Genomic DNA, 19886 nt, shown 5'->3' with positions numbered 1-19886 from the left:
ACCTTTAAATGGAACCCAATCATAATCCTTTAGTGTAGTATTCTTACTGTGAGTGAGCCTATGCCATGGACCTGGGTGGAGTCAGAGTGCAACTTTCAGGTGTCAAGTCACCTTCCTCCTGAGGGTCCTGTAGATTGAAGTTAGGTCCTCAGGCTTGCCAGCAAGCATCCTATTCACTAAGCCATCTTACCAGCTGGGCATTATCTGTACTTTTAAGGGGGGGGGGCTTTTATAGTCTCAAGACTACAAATACCTTCTGTCAATTTCGTAAAATGGCACACATGTCCTGGTGTCACCATCTTTATCTCTGCTCTTCCTTCACTTGCATCTGGACTTTTTTCTTCTTCCTGCTGTCTGGTCCTGTTCAGTTGAGACCCGAGCAGTGTCTTTAAGGTGCTGGGCTTAGCTCCAGAGCAGTGCCCCCTATGCAGATTTTACTAATTCCACAGTGGCAACTTCAGAGCTTTTCTGCTGATTCTTTTACACTCACCTCGGATTTGAGCTGCTGGACCACCTGCCAGGCCAGTTTTCTTGTTGGCATCAGGTAGTATCCCTTACTTTGCAGCAAATGCTGGGCAGGTAGTGACCCTCCTGTTCTCGGGGCTTTCAGATTCTTTTCTGCCTAGTTACAGCCGTCAGAGACAGCTGGCCACACTAGATGCTCCTCTTGTTTCTATGAGAAGATTCAGGAAGTCCACAGGTGTTCCTCCCTAGGCATCGTCCCAGCATCTTCAATGTTTATGAATTACAAGGTACTTTAAGATATCTTTTAAATTTTTCCCTATTCTCTAATTCAATCAAAGTGCCAGTTGAAATAAATATAGTTGAGAAGTTATTTCTTCTTTTTAGATACCTTTCAAGGCATGTTTTAGATTTGATTCCATTTGGGCTCTTCAGTCTAAAATTATTCACAAGTGCTACTCTGACCCCCACCTACCACTCCCAACTTGCTGGAGTACTCAGACTTAAAGTCACAACTAGACTGACAAAAAATGAAATTTTTAGTGACTTCCCAATGTGGCCAAACATACTGAGAAGCTCATAACTGCATTTATTACCATGTTTTGTGCCCTAAAATTCTGTTCTCTCTGTAGCCGTCTTCTTACTTGACAATCTGTGGTCCAACTTTAACTGGCTGCCAATTGTCTGAAATTGGTGCACAGATTTGCTCAATATTTACTTGTGATTAACTCACATCAACTCTTTTTTTTCCATAAATGTAATTGCATACATTTAAGGCATACAACATAATGCTATGGGCTAGATATGAATAGTAAAAAGGTTGCTATGGTGAAGCAAATTAACACATCCATCATTTCACAGTTAGCCAACTTGTTTTGTTTCCTTTGTGATAAAAGCAGCTAAAACCACTTCATTAGTATGAAAATAATATACAGAACAACTCCATGGCCAGCAGTCCTCGGGTTACACATTTACTCTCCACTCTTATTTATCTTACCTGTTACGATGACTCGTATCTTACCCCCTCCCCCGCAGAGCTTCCCCTTCCTCCTAACGGCTGCTTTACTCCCCATTTCTGTATACTTGAATATTATTTTCCACACACAAGTGAGAACACAAAATACTTAAGCTTACTTGACAGCACAATGACTTCTAAGCTCATTCATATGGAGGCAGATGGCAAGATCTTGTTTTTCAGGGCTAAGAGTTCATTATATACATTTACCAGTTTCTGAATCCATCCACTTGCTGACTCGGACAGATATCAGATTCCCTATCTTGGTGATGGGGATTGCTACAAGGTACATAGCTGTGCAGGTAGCTAAGAAGCAGGGATATGATTTTCTCAGTTTTATGCATGTAGCACTATTTTTAACTTCTCTAGAAACCTTTCTGTCATGGTTCCTCAGAATTTTACACAGCAAAGCAGTGTCAATACCTCCAAACCAGATTTCACACAAATTCAACTTCTGACTGCTCTTTCAAAACCTAAGGTCTGCTATCACTGGGGCCATATTGCCACCTGGAGCTTGTACTCTGATTAAAAGGGAAACGCCCTCTCAGGCTTCCCTGCAGGTATCTTCTCTCCTTTGTTACACTCCTGATTCCACAGATATAGCAGGCTCATGACCAGTAGAAACCTCTTCTGTGGGCTCAAAGTACAAACACGTACTAGTGGGTTTGAAGTCTTTCTATTTAGATGCCTGCAGATCCCCCACATTCTACATATATTCAAATCCAAGCTTGCTAATTTTTTTTATGTCCAATTTCCTTCTAGTGTTCTCTAAATGGCCCAGTTAATGGAAGTGTTCTACTATCGTTCAAATTAGAAGCTCTTTATAACTACACTGTCTCCTTTCTTCCTTATTCTACCCATTGCTTTTCACTGTGTAAAACTATCAGGGCATTGGTGGCACATGCCTTTAATCCCAGCCCTCGGGAAGTAAAGGCAGGTGTATCTCTGGGAGTTCGAGGCCAGCCTGGTCTCCAGAGTGAGTGCCAAGTTAGGCTCCAAAGCTACAGACAAACCTTGTCTCGAAAAAACAAACAAAACAAAACAAAACACCATCATCACATTTTGGACTTTAGTTTTTCACTGTTCCCAGCATTGTAAATTCTTTACATTTGGAAACTGCTTACTTTCCAAGATGTCGAAAAATTGTAAGATCTCTGAAACCATGTGCTCAAGAACCATGTGCTCACTTGTTCCTTTGTATCGATAGGCATCTTAAATACAGAGTAACTTCTGGAGCCCCAATTCCTTTAGGACAGAAATAATCATTTAGTTATCATTCCATAAAATCCTAAGACAAACTCATGACTGTTAAATAAGTTAAACAGGAGTCTTATAAATCAATGACAGCTTCATACCACATGACCTTATCTTAAACTTTTTATATGTTTCTGTTTTTCTGCAGTTTTTCCTGGTACTTTTTTTTTTTAAAGCATACTTCAGATTGATCCTGCAACTACAAGATCAAGTAGCTAAGTCAAAATTTGCTGACATCATTAAAATGAGGACTTTCTCATAACTTAAAAAAAAAAAAAAACACCTTTTAAATATCGAGGATGCTAGGCATTACCTCTAAAAATGTTTCATTATTTATAAAGCAGATCCCACAGGGGCAACTGAACAGCTGCTGAAAGATTTGGCACACTACTACGCCAGCCTGAATCTAATGACCTACATGTGAAGGGCTCCATATCCAATTACTAATCCTTCCTCAGCTACTCTCTGCCCTGATATGGAGGCAGCTGAAAAAAGATGTCCTATTAACAGATCACAAATGGATCCAGAGTTTGTGCCAAAGCTCAGTTAACAGAAATCCCTCAGACTTGAGAGATCCACAACAGAATCCCGGCTCACATCCCAAGTACAACTGGAGGTTTTAAAGCAAGGCTTCAGTTTTTCCAGGACATTTAGAGATGTCTGAGCCTGTAATCATGTTCAAAGGTCAAGCATCAAGAAAAATCCACAGCACGGTTCTTTCAATTCTGAAAGGTCGGATGACTTCTATTCAAAAATTTGAAAATAGTTTTTAATCTCCAAATTACATCAAAAAGGGCAAATTAATTTTTAAAGAAGTCAAGCTACATAACTGAATATTTTTTCCCCTCGGTTGACTTGGTCTATATTTAGCAAAAAGATTATATAAGGTCAAGTATTACAAGCGATATCCCTGGTGCTTTGCAAAATAGCATATTAAGACTCCCAACGTCAATGCATTTTTATTAAGAACCTCACTTTAAATTTTTTCCACTTAGGAAAAACACAATGTGTTCTTGGTAACTTTTTCCTATGTAAATCAGCAATCATTTGGGCAACAGGTCATCGTCTCCACACCGAGACGAGCATTTCTTCTGTTTCGTATTTTAATTTCTTTAAGTGGGGCTGTCCTCCTTTCCCGATGGGAGCGTAGACGCGAGTACAAACTCAACTCTGGCCAGGTGGTAGCTGCAACCTTCCTAACAAAACCCAGGTCTTGACCCCGCCCCCTAAAAGCCCCTCCTCCCTCCCCAATTTAGGCGTTTGTAATTGGCGCAGGTCGATGACGTAAGCCGCAAGCGCCGTAACCAGGCGTGCAGCCACCGCCTCTGGGAGTTGAAGTTTCTGAAGGAGGACTGGACGCGTGGAGCGGCGGGCACCTCAGCAAAGCTTTCCGACCGCAGCCCGGCGTTCCCCATCGGCCCCGCGGCTCGGTAAATATGGCACTGCGGCTGTCGCGCGCGGCTGCTCCTCCTTGGTATCCTTTCGGATGGATGCTCGAGGAACGCCAAGCACGCCGCCCTCCGCCGCAGTCAGGGCTTCCGGAGGAGAGGGCAGAGCCTGGGAAGTGGTTGCCGGGTCTCCGGGGAAGTGACGTCATGGGGCGCGTCCCCCGCCCCTCCCCGCGGCCTTCCTTGCCGCGGCCTGATTGGTCACCTGGGGCCGCGTTCGCGGACGCACGCACGCACGCACGGCGGGCCTGTGTCTGAGCGTGCGCGTGCCCGGGGCCGCGCGGGCCTCTCGGTTTCGGTTGTCGGTGGGGGTCGGGGCCGGAAGTGGGGCCGGAAGAGGAGTGCGGGGCCCGGGGGCCGCCGCAGGGCTGCCGCGTTGTCAGGGAGCGGGCCAGGTGCCTTCCCCGGGCCGCGTGCCCGGCGGCGGGGGGAGGGAGGGAGGGAGGGGCCCGGGGGCGGCGCCGCAGGTGCGGCCGAGCCTCGCGGTGAGCGGAGGAGGAGGAGGAGGAGGAGGAGGAGGAGGAGGAGGAGGAGCAGCTGAAGATCGGGAGCCGCACGTGTCGCTGAGACGCTCGGTCCCCGGGAAGAGAACCTTCAAGCCGCGCGGGGCTGCCCTGTGTCAGCCGGCGTCGGGACGTTAGGCTGGGCTTTGACGATGTTTGCTCTCGCCACACCAGGCGCCCTGAGCCCTCGCCACTCAGGTCCGCGCTGTGTGACCCCGTCTGGTAACCTATATCCGTGAATTAGCCGTCCTTAAAAGAAAAGAAAAGAAAATGGTGCTACAGTAAAGTTCCACTCGCACGTTGCAGGCTTCCTCTAACATGCTCTTACAGACTTGCTTCACTGGGCTTAGTGAATGAAAGTGTACCCTGGGCAACGCTGCCGGTCGGGGAGACTCGCGCCAAGTGTCCCAAACCCCAAAGTATGCTCGACAGGGCCATGGTCTGCATAACGGATAACTGCCGCAAATTCGCACACAGTGCTGTCTGTTGTACGGTAGACAGTCGGAGAGGAAGCTGTCTTGGTAAAGTCTGGCCAAAATAAGACAGCCGGCCAGTATTTTATCTGCATTTCACGCATACGTGTTTCAGTACGCCTGGCTCGTTTAATTAAAGCGTAGGGAAGTCACCCAGCACCGTGTTTTGAGAATCGCTAAAATAAATTAATATTAGAACTAGGTCGTGTTTCCTTATTTTTGATAGGCTGTTCAGAAATGTCACCATTCTGTGATAGGTCAAATTAAATTTAACTTGAAACGTTTAGATGTGAAAGACAGAGGCTTCCCCCTAGTGGAGGTGAGTCATAAAACGAGGCTTTTGTAAGTCTCACAGTTCAACATGTCCAGATTTTCCAACAATATAGAGAACTACTGAAAAATATTGCCACCGATAAACAGAAATTAAAAATTTGTTTCATAAAACGTTTTCCTTTGAATTTTAGTTTTGTTTTTAAGTTTGCATGTTTAATGAGTCTTGTTTTTCATTATCCCTATACATTTTTGATTTAATGTCTTCAGAGCTGGCTGTCAACAGTGTGCAGTCTGCATGGTCCCTTCAGAACCCCGTCACCCTCAGGGTTTTAGGTTACTAGGAAAAGTTGCTGTTGGAGCTAGGTTTGAGTCATAATGTATTTAGCTTTCCTCTTATCAGCAGGTTCAGTTCTGGCTGGTATGGATAAAGATGCATGTGCTTAGACTTAAATGGAGACTTATTTCAGTCAGCCCTAAGAATTTCACAGACTGATGAATCAATTTTCATATTTTGCTTTTACCCACAAAGTGGATTATAGATATACAGTGACAATTATTAGAGAAAGAAGACTTTGTATCATTAAGTTATCAAATGTCAATGAACAAAAGTTGAAGATGTGTGTGTGCTTTCAAAAATAATTTTATATAATATGAATATTAGTATTTGTTTTGATACTCAGATTTAAAATATAGCCATTTCCATTTATTAATAAGTAATTTTGGAAATAGTATTTTTACTGACCACTTAATATACATAACTGACCTTATAGAGTATATGTAATTGATATTATAGAGGAATCATAATTTATTGACTTTTTGCTGACACTCAAGTAAGTTCTGACTTTTCACAATTAAAAATAATGCTAGAATGAATGCAAATTTTAGTGTATATTTCTGACTCAGGATTCATTCTAAGAAAATAAATTGCTAGATCAGAACGTGTCCCAGTTTTTGCTGTGATAAAACACTGACCAAAAGCAAGGGAAGGAAGGGTGTCTCTGGCTTATGCTTTTAGCTCACATTTCATCACTGATGGAATTCATGATAGGCTCTCAGGCAGACACTGTGGCTTATTCTTAGTTAACATTTTATATGACACAGGACCACTTGCCTAGAGATGGCACTACCCACAGTAGGCTGGCCCCTTCCATATCAATAAACAATCTAGACAATCCTCACAGATATGGCCACAGACCAATATCATCTGGGCAGTCACTCCATTGAGCTGCCTTCATGTAACCCCGGGCTGTCAACGTGGCAGCTCAAGGTAGACAGGACAGTATCGGTGTATTACAACTCTCAAAACATAACTTGCCTTTTGGAAAAACTATACAATGACCCTCAGTAGTACGTGTAAATACCGTTTCTTCAGTCCGTTGCCATTACTGTCAACGAATGGTATTTAATTCATGTACGTGATAGTCAAAGATCTTTGCCATAAATGGAATTTAACGATCTAAATTTGTATTTTTATTACGGATAGAGTTTAACATTTGTAGGCATCTCTTGGCCATTTGGGTTATTTGCTTTGTTTGTAAATAACGTGTTCATGTAAAAAAGAAATGTCACTCTCCAGATTTTCAGAAACAACAAATATGTCATCTGAAATGCTGCCAGTGTCTGTTGAGACTCCTAATGTGGAAAAAGAGCCAGGCGTGAGTGAAGGTGATGAGGAGAGACACAAGCCAAGATTAGATGCAGGGACTGAGCCAATATCTAAGCGACAAATGAAGAAGCTGATGAAGCAAAAGCAGTGGGAAGAGCAGCGAGAACTGCGCAGGTTCGTGCTTCAGAGTGTGCCCTCTGCGTGCTTCGGAGTGCCCTGCACCTTATTCAGGGGTGGGGTCTCGGGGCCTGTTCATAGTTGTCTTCCTCACAACTCAAGTTAGGAAAAAGTAAGATTTCGCATGCGATTAGCTAACAATGAGTGTCTGTTAAAAGCACACATGCTTCAAATTGTGACTTCGCTTTCTGCAATACTGGTAATGTGAGTCTCCGCATCTTTTCTCCCCTAACACTGCCTGAACAGCAGGACACCTGTTAGAACAGCTGAGACAAGGCAGCCGGTATCAGTGTCCTAGATACGGGATAAAACAACAACACAGGAAGGTCAAACGTTGGCCTGACATGGATGTGGCTAAAACAGGTTTACATGAAAGCATTTAGGCTGCAGCCAGGTCTCTTGCCAAAATTTATAAGAGAGTAGAAAAATGTTGGGCTTTTCTTTTTGTTATTTTAGTAAATTTAGTGAAATTTTCTCTTTAATATTTATTCCCAATGATTATTGAGCTAGAAAATCATTTAGTGGATGAGTTATGAAAGTAAAATTCTTCTTAACTCTTTAAGTTTTTCTTGGGCATAATATAGTATCAGTAATGAAACTACTGAATAATATATTCAGTTATTCATTAAAGAAAGCCTTATATTTGCAAAGTCATGTCCTCCACATATAAAGTTATTGCATGGAGTAAATAAAGTTGCTACTATCTGACTCTTTTCTACCCACGGAAGAGAGATGCTTCATAGGACCATGACTTTATAAACATAGTTGGTTTTTTGTTTAATTAGAAGTCTTGTGAATGTCTAAATACACAAATAAAACATTTTGTTTACTAATTTTAGGGAAAAACGAAAAGAAAAGCGCAAGAGAAAGAAATTAGAACGACAACATCAGCTGGAATCCGGTTCAGATGGAAGTGACAGGAAACGCATTCGAAGAGATGGTGTTCATAGCAGCCTCCGCCTTGTCATCGACTGTAGTTTTGATGATTTGATGGTGCTAAAGGTATTATGAGATCTCTGTATGTGAACTAGGTTGAATCAGTCTTATTCTCTTATGTAGTATTACAGATAGTATTAATATATTAAACTACATCTTAAGGCTTTCCAAATCTCTTACTCCCAAATTAAGTGCTGTGTGTGATACATGTATACATACTTATGTATATGTCTGCATGTGCATAGAGACATTTACTCATAATTAGATAGTAAAACTTTGTAACTACATGTTAGTCATAAAGATCTATGGAGTTACATGATACACATGTCTGTAACCCTATTACCCGGGACACTGATGCAGGAGGATCTCAGAGTTTTAGGCCAACCTAGGATATATAGCACATTTGAGGCAAGCCAAGGACTATTTCGTGAGATCTTGTTTTAGAATTTATTTTAAAAAAGTCCGTAGCATGACTGGAGAGATGAGATGGCTCAGCAGTTAAGAGTACTTGCTGGTCATGCAGAGGATCCAGGTTTGGTTCCTAGCACCCATGTGGTGGCACACAACCGTGTGGAACTTCAGTTTCAGTGCTTCTGACCCCCTCTTCTGGTCTGTCCATGGTGCACAGGCACATACCCAGGCACGCAAACACACACAAATTTTGTTTTAAATGTTGCATTTTACCAGTGCCACTGGGGTAAAGTGTAGAAATAGCAAGATCCTAAAAAGAAGGTTTTGTTGTTGTCTGTTAAGACAGTGTTAGCTAGCATTTTGAATCGATAGAGACTTTAAAGGGTAAAAGGCCAGATGAATTATAGAACATTAACTTTACTTACAGTCATTTTGTCAGTATGTAGGAAAGTCAAATGAAAACTATCACAACAGTGATAGTTTGAGACAGGGTTTCTCTGTGTAACAACCTTGTCTATTCTGGAACTCACTCTGTAGACCAGGCTGGCCTTAGACTCACAGAGATCCGCCTGCTTCTGCCTCCCAAGTGCTTGGATTAAAGGCGTGTGTCACAGCCTCTCCAGCTGTCCTTCGATTTTAAAAGAAAGATTTTTGCCTACCTAACCATTCCTTCTGCTTTTTCTATTCCTGTAATACCACAGAATGGCCTTAGGTGATTTTGATAACTGTTTTTTACATTATGCAATTTTATAGGATATTAAGAAACTTCATAAGCAGATTCAACGATGCTATGCAGAAAACCGGCGAGCATCACACCCTGTGCAGGTGTGTATGAAGGGAAACTCAGTTTTCTTGGCCATCCACCATGTTGCCCTTACACGAGAGTCTTAGAGGTTTCTTGTATCATGTTTATGTGATCATTTTTTTTCCTACAAAAATACTTTGAACATGAGTCACCAGTCTTGTACATTTCGGTGTCTGTTCACTGCTGTGTGGTTGAGCATCTTTGTTTTAGGACGTGTGCATGTCTTCACACCAGGTTCTCAGCTCTGACTCCTTCCAGCCACGGGACGTGGGGAGGGAGGGAGGGAGGCTGCCCCTGTACCGATGTGTACAGCAGGGCCTCTTAGCTGTGGGTCTTTTACATTTCCTCTTGAGCCTCTGACAGTTCTGAAAAGGATTTCTTAAACTTAGTTGGGAGTGATTGTGGAGAGTAGTTGACTGCTGCTGTGACTCCTTCCTCAGACATGGAGAACCAAGAACTTCCCGTGTGTACTGTGCTTAGATGTGTTGTCTTACCACATGGAGTAGTATGGACTGTGTTTTCATATAATTCTGTACCTGCCTCAGTAACAGTCTTTATATATACATATACACACATACATAAATATATACATATACACGTATGCACACAATTATACATATATATGTATATATACACACATGTAATTTTTTTTTCCTTTACAAGGCCCTCAGCATCTTTGATTCAGGTGTAAAGTAGGTGTCAGGGAAGGCTTTACAGCAGCAAAACTACCAACAATAATAGTGGCAGCAGCCCCTCCCCCCTGGGGTGGGGTGGGGATAAGAACCTGAGGAAAGGGAGGGAGTTTGCAGCATGATCCTCAATGGCAGACAGATGACAACTTCTGAGCTAAGAAGTGGGAAGAAAATGTGGGTGGGATGCCACAGCCAGTGGGTTAATACAGGCCCTCTCTGCCCCCTAGTTAACACAGCCCTCTCTGCCCCCTAGTTAACACAGGCCCTCTCTGCCCCCTAGTTAACACAGGCCCTCTCTGCCCCCTAGTTAACACAGGCCCTCTCTGCCCCCTAGTTAACACAGGCCCTCTCTGCCCCCTAGTTAACACAGGCCCTCTCTGCCCCCTAGTTAACACAGGCCCTTTCTGCCCCCTAGTTAACACAGGCCCTCTCTGCCCCCTAGTTAACACAGGCCCTCTCTGCCCCCTAGTTAACACAGGCCCTCTCTGCCCCCTAGTTAACACAGGCCCTCTCTGCCCCCTAGTTAACACAGGCCCTCTCTGCCCCCTAGTTAACACAGGCCCTCTCTGCCCCCTAGTTAACACAGGCCCTCTCTGCCCCCTAGTTAACACAGGCCCTCTCTGCCCCCTAGTTAACACAGGCCCTCTCTGCCCCCTAGTTAACACAGGCCCTCTCTGCCCCCTAGTTAACACAGGCCCTCTCTGCCCCCTAGTTAACACAGGCCCTCTCTGCCCCCTAGTTAACACAGGCCCTTTCTGCCCCCTGGTTAACACAGGCCCTCTCTGCCCCCTGGTTAACACAGGCCCTTTCTGCCCCCTGGTTAACATAGGCCCTCTCTGCCCCCTGGTTAACACAGGCCCTTTCTGCCCCCTGGTTAACATAGGCCCTCTCTGCTCCCTAGTTAACACAGGCCCTCTCTGCTCCCTAGTTAACACAGGCCCTCTCTGCTCCCTAGTTAACACAGGCCCTCTCTGCCCCCTAGTTAACACAGGCCCTCTCTGCCCCCTAGTTAACACAGGCCCTCTCTGCCCCCTAGTTAACACAGGCCCTCTCTGCCCCCTAGTTAACACAGGCCCTCTCTGCCCCCTAGTTAACACAGGCCCTCTCTGCCCCCTAGTTAACACAGGCCCTCTCTGCCCCCTAGTTAACACAGGCCCTCTCTGCCCCCTAGTTAACACAGGCCCTCTCTGCCCCCTAGTTAACACAGGCCCTCTCTGCCCCCTAGTTAACACAGGCCCTCTCTGCCCCCTAGTTAACACAGGCCCTCTCTGCCCCCTAGTTAACACAGGCCCTCTCTGCCCCCTAGTTAACACAGGCCCTCTCTGCCCCCTAGTTAACACAGGCCCTCTCTGCCCCCTAGTTAACACAGGCCCTTTCTGCCCCCTAGTTAACACAGGCCCTCTCTGCCCCCTAGTTAACACAGGCCCTCTCTGCCCCCTAGTTAACACAGGCCCTCTCTGCCCCCTGGTTAACACAGGCCCTTTCTGCCACCTAGTCCAGGGTTGCTCAGGGTTGATGACAATTCTTTTTTCTAAATCAGTGACAAATATTTTGTCTTGCACTGGTCATCTGGTGAGTGATGAGGGAAGTAAAATACTGAACTAAACTGATCATTTTCCTTCTTTTTTTCTGCTTACCTCAGTTTTATTTGACAAGCCATGGAGGTCAGCTGAAGCAGAACATGGATGAAAACGACAGAGGATGGGTCAATTGGAAGGTAGACAGCAGCCCCTCTCGTGATGCCTCATCACCTCTAGGCCCTTGAAAGGCCTCTTTGTTTTACCTGAGTTCTCAGTAATGGTGTGTGCCAAACCTCTGTGTCATTGCTCTCATGTCTAGAGGTGTGCGCCAACCCGTGTGTCATTATAGCCATGTCTAGAGGTGTGCGCCAACCCCCTGTGTCATTGCTCCCATGTCTAGAGGTGTGCGCCAACCCCGTGTGTCATTGCTCCCATGTCTAGAGGTGTGCGCCAACCCCGTGTGTCATTATAGCCATGTCTAGAGGTGTGCGCCAACCCCGTGTGTCATTGCTCTCATGTCTAGAGGTGTGCGCCAACCCGTGTGTCATTATAGCCATGTCTAGAGGTGTGCGCCAACCCCGTGTGTCATTATAGCCATGTCTAGAGGTGTGCGCCAACCCCCTGTGTCATTGCTCCCATGTCTAGAGGTGTGCGCCAACCCGTGTGTCATTATAGCCATGTCTAGAGGTGTGCGCCAACCCCCTGTGTCATTGCTCCCATGTCTAGAGGTGTGCGCCAACCCCGTGTGTCATTATAGCCATGTCTAGAGGTGTGCGCCAACCCCCTGTGTCATTGCTCCCATGTCTAGAGGTGTGCGCCAACCCCGTGTGTCATTATAGCCATGTCTAGAGGTGTGCGCCAACCCCGTGTGTCATTGCTCTCATGTCTAGAGGTGTGCGCCAACCCGTGTGTCATTATAGCCATGTCTAGAGGTGTGCGCCAACCCCGTGTGTCATTATAGCCATGTCTAGAGGTGTGCGCCAACCCCCTGTGTCATTATACTCATTTCTAGAGTTACTTGGGGGAGAAGCTGAAGAGCAGAATGAGATGTCTGCTCATTTGTGTTTATTCTCATAAGTCTTGTCTGCTGTTAGAGCCACTTCTTTATAAAAGAAATACCTAAAAGCCTCATTCTAGAATTTGAAAGTGTCTCTATATCTAAATTCGTGCTGTTCATTTTGTGACCAGTAGCCAAACGTGGCTGTAGACTCCTGAGATGTGAGAATCTGGATCATGAATTGGCGTGCTGTAAATGTGAGATGCATGCTGAATTAGAAAGTGGGCGTGAGGACATGACATAGACATAGTATGTTAAAATATTTTAAAGTTAATTTGTCTATTTTTAATTTTTTAGTGTGGCTTCTAGCAGATTTAAAATTATTTGTGATGTATACTTTCCCTGTTTTAGGTATTTATAAAGGTGTGGCCAGTTTGGCTGGGTACTGTTCTGTTCTGAAGGGTGCTATGTTGTGCCTGTACATGTTTGCTTACTGTTTGCGTTAGGCTCTCCCAGTATACAGCTTTCCCCACTGGCGCCTACTGATCTAATAGTTGCTTTCAATGAGAGCAGACATTTGCAAGAAGATTATCCTTAGCAAGTCTTTTAGGTTCATGTCTCTTTTCCTAAGAAATAATGAATATGTTAAACAACCATACTTTATAGTTTGTGTCTTACCAAGCTTATTATTTACACCCTCACTTTTCTAGAGAAATACAGATTCAGTGACTTCCAGTTACTCAGATACCTCTTGAGGCTAAGTATAGGAATCAGATTTATAGCATACTGTTTTCCAGAAAAGAAATTATATTAATCAGTAGCATACAATTTATGTGTCTACTTCACTTGATTTTCTTTAAAATTATTGTATAAAAGTCAGGGACTGAAAAATCATTCAAGCAATTAATGTGACTTGAAAAATCTGGGCTGCCAGCTCTTAGTCTTGTATCCATGAACTGACAAAGAAGCTTCAGACACATTCAATTCATTAAATTGACAAGCAGTTTCCTTTGGATGATTGACATAGGAGGTGTCAATCCAATAATTGGAAAAGGCATTTCTTGTCTGGAGAACAGTGTGACCAGAGATAAAATGAGCAAGATAGACTAGTGCCATATTCAGGAAAGAGTTCTTAAGTTAAGGAGTTTGGAGTTGACTCAGGATTTAGCTTTACTCCAGACAGTTTTGGACAGGTATCTTTTGGGAAAAGAGGATAATCATTTTTAGCCAGCTTTTGCAGTATCCTGCTAATTAATACACGCATTCTCCTTTTGTTTTTAAAGGATATCCACATCAAATCAGAGCACTATAGTGAACTAATAAAAAAAGAAGACCTGGTTTATCTGACGTCAGACTCTCCTAATGTGTTGAAGGACTTAGATGAGTCAAAGGCTTATGTGATTGGAGGGTTGGTGGACCACAACCATCACAAGGTACTGTGCTCTGTGCCCACCTACACCTGTGTCTCAGATAGTGATGACGTCCTCATGCTGGACGGTCTCTCTTGAGCACCTGCCACTGTGCTGGTGACCTTACTTGACCCTCCCTGCAGCTCAGTTGTTTTCTCCATGTCACAGGTGCAGGAATGAAGAAATTAAGCCTAAAGTAACCGTGGTGGGTAGCCAAGCAGATTACTGGAAATGACCAGATTGCTGCAGAGTCTGCGTGTCTGTCTAGGCTGTGCTGTGTTGCCGGGGGCGCTGATGCTAATGCATTGCTAAGCCATTGAAGTTTATACCAATCTTTAAAAAATAGGCTTTAGTTTGTTTTATGTGTTTGAGTGTTTTGCCTGCATGTGTGTCTGGACCTTTGCTTGCCTGATGCCCTTGAAGGTCAGAAAGTGATGTCAAGACCTCAGGAACAGGAGTTACAGACAGTTGTGAGCCACCAGTGGGTGCTGGAAAGTGAGCCCAGTGCTGGAAGAGCAGTGCTGTTAACCACTGAGTCATAGCTCCAGCTCTGTAGCAGTTTTTAAGTATATGATTCTCAAATTACTTTTTCTTTACTCATCTCATGTTTTATACAGATAAAAAGTTACAGAACTGCACTTTCTGAAGAGAACATTTTTGTGTACTTTGCAACATGTTCAGTTCATCCTATTTTTCTGAGGAAAAGGTATTTTTCTCTAAGTAAAGAAATATTGTCAGCACAGTATATGAAGGAATTGTGTATTCTTTTGCAGCAGTGTGCATGTAGAATTTCTGCCATGTCACAGGTGACCACATCTGCCTCACCAGCGGTGGCTGCATGGCTGTGGAGCACCAAGCTGTAATACAGCAGAGAAACTGGATTTTTTTTTTTTTTTTTTTTTTTTATTGTGATGTTGAAGTTGCCAGGTGTGGCTAGCCATTGGCTGAACAACTCTAGGGCAATGAAAGACCTTCTTGTCAACCTTTTTGTTATTCTCAGTGGAAAATTCTAGCTTATATGCACAAACATATTCTCTGCTCAGGTTGTGTCTGTTCCTCTAATAAAACAGCTTTGTCCTAAAGCCCCTGGGCTTCTCTCATCTTGTCTCCCCGATATGCTAAGTACTTGTTGAGAGACTCAGCTTACACTTCCTGGATGGTCTTATGAGAGCTTTCATCTGGGATAGACATAAACTTCAAGCATTTTAAGTTTGAGAAAATATAAAATTTCTATCTGCTTTGTAGTTGATGGGAAGGGAAAAATAAAACAGAAGAACCATTGAAATACTTTTCACTCAGGGTTTCATTTCTTTGCCGTTTTTGTGCCTCAGTGTATGATTGAAACTGAACTTCCTTTATTGATTTTATTCTCACAGAAAGAGTGATGGCATTTCTCTCTGGATTCAGTCGGAGAGTTTAACACTGTGAGAAAGGGGGTTAGGGAAAGAGAATAATCAGAAAACAGATCTGCTGGATTCTTTGTTCTGCCACTGAGAGTTTTCCTAACTGCTGGGAACTTCGTGTCTTCACCTCTGTGGAGGGAGGTGGCTGTACAGGGCTGGAAGTTGTCTCCTGCCGGGACTTGATGTGCACACTGCAGCTAATGTTAGACCTACCCTCTCCTAGACTGTGCACCGTCTAAGTCCCGGTCCGGCATCTTTCTTTTCAGGGACTCACATTTAAGCAAGCGTCCAGTCATGGAATTGAGCATGCCCAGCTCCCTCTTGCAGACTTTGTGAAGATGAACAGTCGAAAAGTCCTGGCAGTTAACCATGGTAAGCTGTGGAGGTGACTGAAGGTGTGCCGGGGTGAACACTGATAGAGACAGTACATTCACATTTGGACAGATAGAAAAGAGAAGTCCTTTGTTTATTAGAAGTGAGAGTGTGTACTCTAGGAAGTTTTGAGAATTACAAAAGTATAAAGACAGCTGTATTCTCATGACTCGCAGAAACTTGTTGCTAACTTATGGGTGAGTTTCCTCCCAGTTCTTCTCCTGTGGCAGGGCACTGTCAGCATTACGAATCTGGGGACCCATCTTTCTCATCTTGTCATAGTTTCCATGGGATTGATTATTAGTGACCATGTCGTAGTCCAGCCCCGTCATTTAATCATTCACTCATTGTTGAATATTTTACTTTTGTATTTTTTTTTTTGCTGTCATGAATAACATTGTGATATACCACTGCTTAGATATAATTCATTTTCTTAAGTTTGTTTAAATTATAACTAAAAAAATCCTTTAAGACAGGGTTTTGTTATGTAGATTAGGCTGGCCTTGAATAGAGAAATCCACCTGCCTCTGCTTCCATCCTGAATATTGCGATAAAAGGAGTGGGCCACCAAGCCACCCAGCTTTAAAATTTTTAAGATTTGTTTTTACTCACTGTGAATGAGTATTTTCCCTGCATGTATGTATGTATGTGTACCAAGTACATCTCTGGTGCCTGTGGAGGCCAGAAGAGGGAATTGGATCCCCTGGAACTGGAGTTATAGGCTGTTATAAACAGCTGTGTGGGTTTTAGGAACTGAACCCCAGTCCTCTGTAAGCAGCCAGTGTCTTAACCACTGAACAAGCTCTCTAGCCCCTTTATTTAATTTTTTTTAAGGAACAATTTTAGTCAGTATGCTACAACTTATAGCAGTCTTTCTGGGGTTAGAGAAATTAGATTACTTATTTAAGGAACAAATTTCTTTGAAAACCTTTGATACCTTGTGGAAGTTACTTTTCTACAAAATTATCTCAAAAGCCCTCCCATAGTGTGGTGACCCCAGGGACAGTATGGTTTCCTTTCTACTAACATGAAAGCAAGAGCGGAAAGTGGCAGAAAGCTCCTTGGAGTGATTCTTTATAGGGAAGATAGAGGAAATGAGGCCGAATGCTACGTCTGTGTTCTAGCTATGTGTTGGTACACAGAGAAGAATAAGTGACCCTGATGAAGAGTAGGATGGGACTTCAGGTGGGGCTTAGGAGGAGAAACTGAAAGAACGTAAAGACTGAGAGCCATGGGGCAGTTTGTCCCTGATAGCCCAAAGGAGGAGGCGGTAAGGACTTTGCAGTCGTTAGGGCAAATAAGCACAGGGGTCACAGTATAAGGAAGGCAGTGTGCAGCATCGTGGTGACCCAAGTAAGGAGTGCCTGCCATTTGTCCTTGTCACAGTGTTTGAAATTATCCTGGAGTTCTTGGAAACAAGAGACTGGCAAGAGGCATTTTTTACAATCTTACCCCAACGGAAAGGAGCTGTTCCTGCACACAAAGCCTATGAAAACTCTTCTCAGGACCAGCAGCCCCGGCCAGAAGGATGGGACAGTTCCAGCGAGGGAGAGAACTGCAGGAATGACCCCGCCTCACCACAGAAAGAAGAGCAGGGTCCGCAGAGCAGCCCGGTGTCCTCAGTGAGTTCTGTCCCACAGTGACCAACCTTCCTAGCTGCCCTTCCAGGAGAACCTAGAGAGCGTGGCACTTCACAGGATACTCAGACTACAAGAAAGTTGATTTTCTCTCATCTCTGTTGTGGAATTTTAAATCTTGTCACAAATTAAATGATAATGAAAAACCCTTTAAGCACCAAGAAAGGATTGTTTGGTTTTGTGTAAGAAGACTTAAAGGTATGATTTCAGAGTTGTTCTAACCCTCAAATCAGAGTCATGGAGAATGTTACATATTAGTGTGCCTTCATTCTCCTCCATTCCGGGAGTCTATTCTTCAGGGTGTGCCTTCTGACCTCTTAGCTTTGCTCTTTTGTGTTCCTCTCAGTGTCTTTTTGGTCTGATCCTGTTTGGTAGAGCAGATGTTCATGAACGTTTTGTGCGGCTACTAGAATGTTGAACTTGGGAGGCGGCCCTTCTATCTGAAGCTTTTGTGTTCAGTTGAGTTCTTTTCTAAGAAACACATTATTCTGTAAGGAATAGCAGTTGTTTTGATGGACATAGTAATTCTGTCCTTGTGGACAGTGGAGCCCATTCCTGTGCCTCCCTTGAGGTATCTTCTCATACTTCTGAAACAATCACAAGAATAATCTTAATCCCTTAATGACAATAATTAATTTAATTACAAAATTAAAGTTTTGCTGGCTAGATTATTTCACAATGTTATTCTTGAAGGATCAATTTGTCTTTACCGCAGTCTAAAGTAAAACATCTATTCTTTCTTTCTTCTTTCTATTCTATATTTTTCATATATGTTACATATATTGCCTTATATGTTAGCTTTTAATGTGAATATTGTACATCTCCCTTCTACTATAATAACCCAACTCATGTAAATGTGTGTTTCTGTAAATAACATAGGCATGTAGGAAAGTGTGCACGTAAGAATGTTTACATGTAGGAAAATGTGCACGTAAGAATGTTTACATGTGTCCACATCTCATTTAGCTCTCACGTTTTAGTTCACGGTTACAGGTCTGATGTGTATTTTTTGTGGAATGATTATGTTGACTGCACTAACGCCCAAATCCAAAATTAAACCATAGTTTATAAGCTGACAAGGGAAGATGGAGCAGAGGGAAGGGAGCTGTTCAGCTTCTGCATGGTAATTGCAGAGAAGTTTATGCAGATCAAATGCCCTTGGCACCAGTGCCGTGGGCTCCAGGAGCTCCTACTGCACTGTGACAAAATCTGTTTATTATATAATGTCTATGTATGCTGACATCACACTTAGATGGAAGCTTATGAAATTTAATATTAACGTTCACCGTCTCTTTTTGTTGCTTTATTCTTAGTTACCTATTGTAACTAGTTATTTCAAAGTTTATAAGCAGTGGATGTAAATAGCCACACTACAGTTCCAAAAGAATAAAGTTCATGTTGTTGCTGTACTTGTCCAAGGTTCACATTTTTGTGAGGTGTTCCCCATATGCCCGTGTTTGAACACTTGGTCTCCAGCTGATGGCTGTTTTGGAGGTTGTGGGAACTTTGGGAGGTGAAGCCTTGCTGGAGGAAGCATGTCACTGGTGGGTGGGCTTTGAGGGTTTATAGCCAATTCTGCTTGTTCTGTTTCTTTTGTGCAGGTAAAATGTGATCAGTGCTTCCTAACTGCTAGGCCTGTTAGGCCTGCTCTTCCCTTGCTTTTTGTCAAGGCCTTGTGTTTAGGGAGACACCATAACCACGCCTCCTAACGGCTAGCTACAGGTGTGCCTGACCACGCCCATCAGGGGTTGTCAAGGTGGTGTCAGGGTGACATGGGAGAGGTTTAAAGGGATAGACAAGGCACATGGTAGCTCTCTTTCCTTGCTACTTTGGCGCTCTGTCTTCCTGTTGGTTGGCGTTTACCTATTAAAAGATATCCTGACCTTCTGGGCCAGGCATTAGTCAGTCACTGTAATAATTGTGTCATGCAGCAACAGAAAAGTAACCAATACAGTGCCTTCCACTTATTTATTTGGAATAGAGCCCTATTTAATTATGGAAGTGAAGGAAATTATTTCAATTACTGTAGTGATATTTATGATTTATGAAAGCTTGCCTGAGGGTTCAGAAAGCAAAGTCAGCACACACCTTTAATCCCAGCAGCCAGAAGCTAGGAGGTGGTGGTATACACCTAATCCTAGGACTCAGGATTAAGAAATAGATGGATCTCTGTGAATCCAATATCTACACAGATCTACACAGAGTGAATCAGCCTAAAAGATAATTATAGCTCACACCTTTTACCCCAACATTAGGGAAGTAGCTAAGACAGAAGCAAGGTCTCATAGAGGCATTCGTTCTCCAGCCATGCTGAGAAAAGGCAGCAGTTTGAGATTCGGTGAAGAGCTCATGCGTGGATCAGCCCTTTCAGCCTGAGCTAGAGGTGAGAGTTAGTGGCTGGCTGCTTTGCTTTTCTGATATTCAGCTTGAAGCTTGAACCCCAATATCAGTCTCTGGGTCATTTATTTTTTTGTGTTACAAATTACCACATGA

General features: G+C 43.6%; 1 protein-coding gene across 3 annotated transcripts; it reads left to right on the top strand.

The window, feature by feature from the left end:
• Window positions 1-4031: 4031 nt before the first annotated feature.
• Trmt10a (tRNA methyltransferase 10A) lies at window positions 4032-18802 on the top strand. Of its 3 annotated transcripts, none has more exons than XM_027395803.2 (8): window positions 4032-4161; window positions 7005-7208; window positions 8051-8213; window positions 9312-9383; window positions 11698-11772; window positions 13856-14005; window positions 15651-15756; window positions 17143-18802. In XM_027395803.2, exons 2-8 carry the CDS (start codon window positions 7024-7026, stop codon window positions 17397-17399), a joined length of 1008 nt encoding a protein of 335 aa, XP_027251604.1. In that variant the 5' UTR covers window positions 4032-4161; window positions 7005-7023; the 3' UTR covers window positions 17400-18802. The 3 variants fall into 3 exon arrangements, with proteins under 3 accessions (XP_027251604.1, XP_027251603.1, XP_035306768.1); XM_027395802.2 differs by lacking the exon at window positions 4032-4161 and adding an exon at window positions 4748-4880; XM_035450877.1 differs by lacking the exon at window positions 4032-4161 and adding an exon at window positions 4766-4904.
• The last annotated feature ends 1084 nt before the right edge of the window (window positions 18803-19886 follow it).

Source organism: Cricetulus griseus (genome assembly GCF_003668045.3).
Source record: "Cricetulus griseus strain 17A/GY chromosome 1 unlocalized genomic scaffold, alternate assembly CriGri-PICRH-1.0 chr1_0, whole genome shotgun sequence".
Lineage (NCBI taxonomy): Eukaryota > Metazoa > Chordata > Mammalia > Rodentia > Cricetidae > Cricetulus > Cricetulus griseus.
The sequence above is the reverse complement of the archived record's forward strand: the minus strand, read 5'-3'. Positions and strand labels throughout refer to the sequence as shown.